The sequence below is a fragment of the Miscanthus floridulus genome, chromosome 3, assembly GCF_019320115.1.
Source record: "Miscanthus floridulus cultivar M001 chromosome 3, ASM1932011v1, whole genome shotgun sequence".
Taxonomy (NCBI): domain Eukaryota; kingdom Viridiplantae; phylum Streptophyta; class Magnoliopsida; order Poales; family Poaceae; genus Miscanthus; species Miscanthus floridulus.
In genome coordinates this window covers 140,285,295-140,295,580 of record NC_089582.1, presented here as the reverse complement: position 1 = coordinate 140,295,580, position 10,286 = coordinate 140,285,295, and the positions used below count along the sequence as shown (strand labels likewise).

The 10,286-nt window shown below is 47.4% G+C and overlaps 2 protein-coding genes across 2 annotated transcripts; both read left to right on the top strand.

Annotated features, from left to right (window-relative positions):
- Positions 1-580: 580 nt before the first annotated feature.
- Positions 581-10,273, top strand: LOC136544559 (peroxisomal (S)-2-hydroxy-acid oxidase GLO4-like). The gene is made up of 9 exons (XM_066536680.1): positions 581-778; positions 1,299-1,376; positions 1,467-1,591; positions 4,953-5,019; positions 5,151-5,213; positions 9,482-9,551; positions 9,710-9,801; positions 9,925-10,023; positions 10,098-10,273. The coding sequence occupies exons 1-9, from the start codon at positions 581-583 to the stop codon at positions 10,248-10,250; spliced, it is 945 nt and encodes a 314-aa protein (XP_066392777.1). The 3' UTR covers positions 10,251-10,273.
- On the top strand, positions 5,355-6,183 carry LOC136542920 (peroxisomal (S)-2-hydroxy-acid oxidase GLO4-like). Its single transcript, XM_066535533.1, has 4 exons — positions 5,355-5,391; positions 5,435-5,535; positions 5,728-5,832; positions 5,974-6,183. Exons 1-4 carry the CDS (start codon positions 5,355-5,357, stop codon positions 6,151-6,153), a joined length of 423 nt encoding a protein of 140 aa, XP_066391630.1. The 3' UTR covers positions 6,154-6,183.
- Positions 10,274-10,286: the final 13 nt, after the last annotated feature.

Here is a 10,286-nt window from a genome sequence, read left to right as displayed (position 1 = left end):
CCCGAGGGACCCCGGGTTTATGAACCCGACACATGAGTTGTAATATTCTTATTTTGGGGGCACAACATACATATTTATGCAGTGGCGGATCTACCAGGGGGCTGCCGGGGCTCAAGCCCCCCTACAGCCGGCAAGCCCATGGAGCCCCCCTAAGCCTCTCCTAAAATTTTTCACCATTGTTGTGCCTTGAGAAGGAGAGGTTGCATGCGTGAGATGTGTCTAGAGGTTGAAGAAAGAGCTCTGGTCATGACTTGGGCCAGCCACTTGTATGTTCAGCCCCCTCTATTATATTTTCCTGGATCCGCCACTGTATTTATGTATGCATCCATAATTAAGCTGAGTCTTTAATCTAATATATAATCAATGAGTAAAATTCATGGATAGTCCATTACCTTATGAGGTTGCGTCGATTTGTTCCATCAGATTTGAAAGTGCATTTTTGGGTCTAAAATCTTGATTAGTGGTACATAAAGAATCCATACCCCTTCGTTTTATGTTTATATTTATAAAACCACCCCCCTGTATTTTTCTTTCACAAACTTGTTGGCCCAGCGTGCGCGGTCACCACGCCTTGGCGTCAATGGTCGTCCTGCTCGCCCCTGCCGCCGCGCTACCGATGCCGTGCCTGGCCTCGCCGTGCTGCCCCGGCCTGCTCTCCTCCCTGCATAGCCGCCTCGCTGCTGCTCGCTTCCCCGTCGCGCCACGCCCGGCTGGCATGCTGTTGTGGCCCGCTGCTGCATGCTTGGCCGAGCGCACACTGCGGCCACCTCCTCGTTGTGCCAGTCACGCCCCGAGCGCCATCATTTGCGCAGAAGCCCATCAGCCCAAAGCAAAGCCCAACTATAAGCCCACTTCCTCCCCCCTTGGCCCAATTCTAGATCCGCCCCTACTCACGCACATGACCGCCCCGCTCGCGTCGTCATCTTTTCTTCCCCCACTGAGCACTGTACTCCGGATGAAGGCAAACCAGGCGGACGCATGTGCACCCTCTGCTTCGTCGCGCCATGTGCCCGGGGCAGTGCCCCTTCGTCTAACCGCGTTGCCAACGGTGCTTGGCTCAGCTGCATGCGCGTGAAAGTATTGTTCGTTTGGGCTGGTTTGGCTTATAAGCCATGGCTAAAAGTACTGTTGGCTAGTTTGGTGTGAGAGAAAAATAATGTTCGTTGGCTGATAAGTTATGGCTTATAAGCCAAATACGACCAACCGAACAAGTTGTTTGTTTTTTTTGGGTCATCTGGTGATGTACTCGTATTTAGGCCCTATGTAGATTGTTACACATGTTCATTTATGTCATACAGGTGCTTTCCTTGTCATCAAGCTGCAGAATCGAGGAGGTTGCCTTCAGCTGTGATTCCATTCGCTTTTATCAGTTATATGTATGATGCGTTCGCATTGATCTTTTTTTTTTAGTAAATTCCCCTTTCTGCTGCTACCTGATTTCTGAAAAAATTCGTTGTGTACCTTAGATGTGCAAGAGAAGGGATGTTTCGGCAACATTGGTACGGCGGGCTGAGAGTTTAGGATTCAAGGCAGTTGTTTTGACAGTTGACAGGCCTGTGCTTGGTAGGCGTGAAGCTGATATCAGAAACAAGTACAGTGCTTGTCATCTTTGTTGAAATCTCCTAAAATTCAGTGAAATTATGTTCTTTTACAAATCATAATTCCAGTTTCCTAACCCATTGCTACTAAAGGTTAAAATCTCCAGCTACTCTGTCCATTCCAAATTATAAGACGTTTTGGCTTTTCTAGATATATGCATTTAGATATATATTTTATCTAGATACATAGTAAAAGCAATGTATGTAGAAAAATAAAAACGTCTTATAATTTGGAATGGAGGTAGATCGTCAATACATTTATGCGGAGCATTGCAACAGCTTCAACATCACTGTGTTGCCAAATTTTCCCTTTTCTTTTACTGATTTTTTTTATTTTTAACACCTTTTTTAACTAATTTTAAATTTAACACTGTTTAATTTTTTTTTCTTCAAAACTAACACTTTTGGCCGCCTATTGTCATAGCGCGATGAAAAACCTGTGCCGCGCCATGCATGGTGGCGCGGCGAGAGGGGTGACGTGGCGACGACCGGGACGCTGACCGGTGACGTGGCAGGGTCTGCCGCGCCACCGATCTTGGCGCGGCAGTAACGCGCCAAAGCCCACGGCGCGGCAGGACCAGATAAATAACGCTCGCGAGCCGCCTTCCCTCCCGCCTGCCTGCGAGCCGCCCGCCCTCCCTCCTGCCTGCCCGCAGCGCCGCCGCCGCCGCGCCTGCCGCGCCATGCACGCCGGCGCGACACGGACACCCTCACTGCAGTTCAATCCTCGCTGAGGTGAAGTTTGATGCCTATTTCTTCATAATCAAAACCCTCATACCTTCACTATCCCTTTATATTAATTGTTAGCCATTAGATTGAGAGATTCTTTTAAAATATACTTTAGTCGTTAATTTATCTTATATTGTATTATTATTTATATACTTTAATTGTTAATTTTCTTACAATGTATTAATAATTATAGCAAAAACAAATGTCTAATTAAAAGACACGTCAAATATAAATCTATTTATGTGTTTTTTTGTGCACTAGACATACATATATATATATATAGCGATAAATTTGGTTGGTTGAGTTTTTATGATTTAAATTGTTATATACTTGTTTTCTTACATGGAAATATTAATCCAAATGATCATTTTATTCAAGCATATATTGAAAGCACTAGAACCTCCAAAATCATGCACAACATCGTTGATATCGTACTGCTATGAGTCCATCATAGCATTGTGTGAAAAAAGTAGACAGCTTATATTTTTAAACATATTAGTATAGAGTATAGGACTAAGTATGACACATATGATAGTTCTCAATCAATTCATCTTATACTGGGCTACTCATCCCTAGGTTAAAATTATAATGAGCTGCTCTAGCAGATGCAGACAAGCTATTGTAATAATTTAATAAGAAACACTGGTGAACAGCAGGTTCATACATAGAAGTTGCTTATTTTCCTAGTGAAATTGTTTAATATGTCTGTTAATGTTACTTTGAATATATATATACATGTGCTTTCATATTATGTTCCTATTGCATAACAAGTAGTTCAAATTTTACAATGCTACATAATGTTAATTTGAATATTGTTAATTTGAATACTCTAACCCTTTGTTTATTAATTTGTAACTGGATGGATCCTCCCACGCAGCACCCGTTGTATCCCCTTCTTGAGGTGGAGTACGATGAGCCGCACCGAGCACACATCTTGAGTGACACCGACGCAGAGGTGCCCTTGCCTCCTTTGAGGCCCCGCACGCACACCAGGGCGTACCAGTATTGACGAGCGTTACGCGTCGTATATACGGCGTGCCAGCTTCCTCGAGCTTATCCGTGTTATCAACTACTGTCTTCCACCCCTTGACTCAGCACTACTACTACTGCAGCTGTAGACAGGTGCGAGTGCCTTCATTGTATGTAAACATTCTTATAGCAAATTTAAGGCAACTAACAGTCGTTCTATTCTTATAACAGGTGGAGGTCTGAGACCCACACGTTCCACCTATCTTGCGGCGAGATGACCTTGACCATACAGGACGTGAAGGCTATCTTTAGCCTTCGGTCGTGGAGACTTCCAGTGACAGGTATAATTGACAACGATCACTGGAGGAAGCTGGTGGCTCAGTTCACTGGCTTTCTTTCACCGGACGACGATGTTTCAAAGAAAAATAAGTGAGCAATTAAAGTCTATTTAATACTTGTATTGCTTTCCTACAGCCATCGGGTCAAGGGAATGGTACAATTTGTTATCCATTGCTTTCCTGCAGCCATCAGATACTCAAATGGTACATTTTGTTATCCATTTGGTATTAAGTATGTGTACTAAAACTGTCCAACCGTGTTTCTGTACCTAGGCGACACAATTGTCAAGGCTGTCCAACAAAACAGCGTTTTAGCTTCACGAGTCTAGAGAGCTAGGGTCAGGCGTTCTCGAGACTTTTGTGGAGGTAAACATAAATTTTTCTGTTCCGAAAATATTTCTTTAGTGTATATGCGTTTGGGAAATGCACTAACTTTAACGTCTATTTATGCAGAAGGTGAAGCGGAGCTGCAGAAAGCTAGCACAGAAGCTGAGCTGCATGGACACTCCTTGGGTGGAACCGACAGTCCCGGCGCGGTCGGGTGGCACGTCTTCTGACTATTTGAGGACACCAGCTAGCTCTTCTCAGCCGGTGACAGGTGCCACTTCCGTAATGCGTACACCACCACATCATAGCGCTGGAAAGGACCATGCAACCGAGGACGACGATGGTGACGACGACGACGACCCCCCGGGCTTCCGCAGACAGCATCACTAGTGGGACGATTGGTCACAGGACGAGATCGCCATGTCTCAGCTAGGTGGTGCCCTGCTTGGTACCCAAGGAGCCTCACGGGTAGTAACAAAGGTAGTTTCTTTAAATACGTAGGCTCAACCGTGCTGCGCGACCTCATGTCGGAGTAGTCAACCGTGCTGCGCGACCTCATGTCGGAGTAGAGCACATGGTAGAAGGCGTTGTGGAAGTCCACCGACGAGGGGTCGAGGAAGACGAAGGCGTTGGGGTCAAAGCTGCAAGTGTCGTTCAGCTGTGACGCGCCGTGCATTGCAATTGAGGCGGGTCTTCTATCTACGTCCAGGTCATGCCACGCCGTGGGCTATGGCGCGTCAATGCCGCGCCAAGACCAGTGGTGCGGCAGACCCTGCCACGTCACCGGTCAGCGCCCCGGTCGTCGCCACGTCACCGTGCATGGCGCGGCACAGGCTTTTCTCCGCGCCATGGCAATAGGCGCGGCCAAAAGTGTTAGTTTTGAAAAAAAAACAATGTTAGATTTAAAATTAGTTTACAAAAAGGGTTAAAAATAAAATAAAAATTCCTTTTATTTTGGGATGTTCTGTAACTGAGCTGATTGTTCATGCAGGATGATTGCTCCACGGTTTGTAAACCTTGAAGATTTAATGTCATTAGACAACGACATTGACAGTGCTGTGAGTGAAACATTTGCTCGATAAATCTCTGATTTAGAGCTACAACAATTCGTTCACGTACAGTGGACGAACTCCTTTTCTTTCTGAAAAACTGAACCATTATCGTCTTGCAATCTCGATTGTGTTGTTAGGAAGGCGGCTCCAAGCTGGAACGATTCTCATGGGAGACGCTGGATCCATCATTGTCATGGAAGGTACGTACAGATAACACATAGCAGACTGTAGCCGTGCCATAAACTTTCTTGAATCTTGCATGTGGTCTGGCACCCACAGTACTGGGCAAGCATGGGTAATGAATAACTATCATAATATATTATCCGCGTTGGATTACTGGCATGCATGGTGCTGAACCGGAGAACTGGTATGGTCACTGTATGTGTCACTGAACTCTGATGACTCCGGCGGCGTTGGGCAGCGAGGAAGGCCGTGGAGGCGGGGGTGTCCGGCGTGATCGTGTCCAACCACGGCGGCAGGCAGCTGGACTATGCGCCGGCCACCATCTCGGCGCTCGAAGAGGTAATAACTGGCCGCCGGCCGGCCGACCACATTTGTCCTCCTGACCCGCGCCACGCGTTTACCCGATCGCTGCACGTGTGGCATGTGGGACGCAGTCAGCGTTCGGGCGTGCTGTTATTGCGACCTGCGGCGGTGGCAGGCCGTATACTGACAAAGGACCGCCGGGGTCGGGTGTCGTACGCTGCATTGCAGGTGGTTAAGGCGGTGGAGGGGGCCGTGCCGGTGCTGTTGGACGGCGGCATCCGACGGGGCACCGACGTGCTGAAGGCGCTGGCGCTCGGCGCCAAGGCAGTCATGGTACGTATGCCGCTCCTCTCCGAGTCCGAGCAAGGACTCTTTGCAATTGGGCATGCACGGGCTGTTCCCCCTGTTTCGGAAGAGGAACCGAACAGTGGACAGTTCGTCCGTTCTGACGAGGATGAGCGCGTGCGTTTGCAGGTGGGGAGGCCGGTGTTGTACGGGCTGGCGGCGCGCGGGGAGGCCGGCGCGAGGCACGTGATCGAGATGTTGAACGAAGAGCTGGAGCTGGCCATGGCGCTCTGCGGCTGCTGGAGCGTCGCGGAGGTCACCAGGGCGCACGTCCAGACCGAGGGCGACCGGATCAGGGCCCTGCTGTGACCCCGCCACCATCCGGACGGACGGACGTACTTCCTGAATCCATATACAGGAGTCAAGTACTACAGAGTCCGACCATTGTGCTTGCTGTGAATGTGAGGGTATGTGATTGACATTGATTGCTGCCTCCAGAAATAACCTTTGTGCGTCGCCAATATAAGATCCAACTTAGAGCTGGTTTAGTTCCTCTCCCTATCCCATCGAATGTTTAATACATGCATGGAATATTAAATATAGACTAAAAAATAATTAATTACATAGTTTGCGACTAATTTGCGAGACAAATCTTTTAAGCCTAATTAGTCCATGATTTGACAATGTGGTGCTACAGTACACATGTGCTAATGATGGATTAATTAGATTTAATAAATTCGTCTCGTGGATTACTGACGGGTTCTGTAATTTATTTTTTTTATTAGTATCCGAACACTCCATGCGACACACCTCCACGTGACACCCGATATGTCCAAAACTTTATACCCTGGAATTAAACGAGGCCTTACTATTATTAGAACCTGATGAGCTGGATTAAGCTTTGAAGCTACCCACAAACATCACAAAATTGAACTCGTAACGCGTACTGTAAGGGCGTGAACAGAGAAATAACATCAGCCTTCTAGAAAGAGATGTCACATACTTCTATGATCTTTTCTGACGTGGAAGAGAGAGAAAAATGTTGTCCGATATCTAACCATCTGGTTTGAGAGCACGAGTGAAATCTTTTAGACAACACCTTTTCCATTTAGAATTTTTGAACGACTTCATATGTTGAAATGGTCTACACCATAGTATAATTCTCAATGCCATCGACAAAAATGTGGTTGACAATTTTTCGATGTGAAATCGTTTAGAGTTTTAAATGCTCATTTTTATTTTCTTTGATTTGGAAATTACAAATTTAGAATTCTCAAATGACATCGAATGTTGACATGTTGTATATTAAAGTCGTGGTGCTCAATGTGATCTACCACTTTGCAGTTGACATGTTTTTTATTTTAAATTATTTAGAGCACTAAATATTCATTTTTAAATTATCGTAATTGAGATTCATTCAAATTTTTGAACGTTCTCAAACGGATACTTATCAAAATCGTAGTGCTCAATAAGATTTAAACTTTGTAGTTAAAACGTTTTACGTTTGAGATCTTAAATATTTAGAAATGGTTTGTACCGAATCACCTTTCCCGTTCGTCTACGTGCACGTAAAATTTGAGCTTAAAATACTTTCTTAAAACTTTGTGCAACAAAAGGAAAAAGAAAAAAAATCAACATAAGGCCTAGGGTGGACGTGGACCCGTTATTGTTCACGAAAATTCCCACAAACTATTTTTTTGAACGAAAAAATTCCCACAAACATATATCATCTATGTGCACGTGAAATTTGCGCTTAAAAAACTTGTTTAAAACTTTTTGCAATAAAAGGAAAAGAAAAAATCAACATGATAATGGTTCCATTGCTCTTTTTTTTTCCTTGCAAAATTTTCATGCGCACTACGTCGACGGGACCACTGGAGCCCTAGGAGCTCAGAGCACCATGAGATGTTGGGTCCTGTCATCCTGTGTCTCGCCCTCTACCTGAGCTTCTGACATCCCCGCCAAGGGGGCAATGGCTAATCCTTAAGCTGCTCCTCGGACCTCACTCATCTTTCTGCCATGCATCCTGATAGCTGTCCTTCCTCCGCGACCTCCTTCTCCGAGTCAATACTCAATAGAGGTATGGCGCTGTTGCTGCTGCTCGCTGTCGTCCCTTCTTGAATCTCCCCATATGAGGTTTTTGCTTTTAATTAGCTTCCTGTTTCCACCGTGGAGATTTCTGTGGAACTCTAGGTGAAGCTATTTTTTTCAGCTGCTGCAGCAGCTGTGGCTGCACCTCCCTCTCATAGTATCACTGTAGAAACAGCACAGCAGTAGCTGAAGCGAACATTCGTATGATAGATGCTGGTGGACGGCGCATGATAGATGCTGAAAATCTTGAATGCTCTCCAACTGTGTGCCACAGAAGGCATTGCGGTACTAGAGTAGAGGGCCTGCCAATTCTATACAGTCACCATCTCTACCGGCCGTGCGCCGTTCCCCCGATTTGGGGCTCGTCTTGAAGTCAGCGGGACACGTTTCAGTTGCGCTTCGTCAGGACAATAAACCTTTCAGTTATGGTGTGGAGTCCAATTGACATGCTTGTGGATTGGTCCTAGCTTAGATATATGGGATGTCTGAAAAGCTTAGTATTTATCGACCAATACATGCATGTCTGCAAACTTTAATGACTACAAAGTGCAAAACTTATCTTCATCAGCCAGAAGTCTTCTGTTGATTTGACGCTCTGATTTCTGGAAATTTTCGTTGTGTAGAAGAGAGAAGGGATGTTTCAGCAACATTGGTTCGACGAGCTGAGAGTTTAGGATTCAAGGAAGTTGTTTTGACAGTTGACACGCCTGATCTTGGTAGGCGTGAAGCTGACATCAGAAACAAGTACAGTGCTGATCAAAGTGATTTTGTTTCTCGAGGTTTCCTGAAATTCAGCGAAACTATGTTCTTTATGTCATAAGCTACTATCTTCCTGTGTCAACATATCATGATCATCAATGCATTTGTGTACGTAGCATCTCAATAGCTTGAACATCACAGCGTTGCACAAAAAAGAACAAAAAATCCTCCTCTTTTATTTGCGATTCAGTGTACGGTGCACCTGAGCTGGTTGTTCATGCAGCCTGAAGGTCTAATGTCGTTCGACGACGATGTTGACGCTGTGAGTGAAACATTTGCTCCATATATACAAGCGGTACATCAGAAGTACAGAAGCTTGTTCAATCATAGTGGGTGTGGGTCGTCTCTGTTTCCTTTCTGAAAGACTAAACCACAGTCATCTTGATGATAACCAAGGAGGAAGGCGGCTCCAAGCTGGAACGGTGGGCGTGCGAGACGCTGGACCCCTCGTCGTCGTGGAAGGTGCGTACAGCGCAGCCGGTGGCCGTGCCATCATAAACTTCTTGAACCTTGAATGCCCTAGCATGTGTGCAGTACTTGGCAAGCATACGGACCAGTTATGGGTGCCAAGGACGCGTCCGCGTCAGGCACCAGGGTCGCTACACCGGATACTGAGAACAGCATATGGCTCTTAATAATATAACATACCTGCCATAAAAACGGAGCTGCCATTAGGACACTCACCTTGGGGCTGCCTGCTGCGGCCATGAATCGCTGTACCGGTGGCCATGCGTCCATGCATGGCACAGACGCACAGTAGTCTTGGCGGCCGGGCAATTATGTGGCGAGCATGGTGGTTGATGGCGTCTGTTAGTTTGTGTCCCTGAATTTGTGTGGTTGGTTGCAGGACGTGGAGTGGCTCAAGTCCGTCACCAGGCTGCCCATCCTGCCCAAGGGCATCCTCACCGCCGAGGACGGTAATGAAATCACTTCACTACCATAGTATAGTAGTATCAGCGTTGAATTGCAGAGTGACGAGGTGCTGAATCGGAGCACTGGAAACGGTAATTCCCTATGGTCACTGACTGAACTCGGATGACTCTGCGGCGGCGGCGGCGGCGGCGGCGTTGGACAGCCAGGAAGGCCGTGGAGGCAGGGGCGGCCGGCGTGATCGTGTCCAACCACGGCGCCCGGCAGCTGGACTACGCGCTGGCCGTGCTCGAAGAGGTAACACGCAGCACGGACGTTCGCACATGCAAACACAGCGCATGGACGTTCGGCGATCAGTTGCGCGATGCGGATCGAAAACTGACAGCGGGATTGACATCGCCGGGCGGCGCTGCATTGCAGGTGGTTAAGGCGGTGGTGGGGGGCGTGCCGGTGCTGGTGGACGGCGGCGTCCGGCGGGGCACCGACGTGGCGCTGGCGCTCGGCGCCACCGCAGTCATGGTAAAGCAACAACTCCAGGTCACTGAGATGGAACCGTGGCAAATTTGGACGAGGATGAGCGCGCGCGTCTGCAGGTGGGGAGACCGGTGTTCTACGGGCTGGCGGCGCGCGGTGAGGCCGGGGCGAGGCACGTGATCGAGATGCTCAACGAGGAGCTAGAGCTGGCCATGGCTCTCTGCGGTCCAGAACGAGGGCGACCAGAACATAGCCCCGTTGTAAGCCTGTGACATTACCTGCTGTACCAGAACCTTCATCAGCTTTCA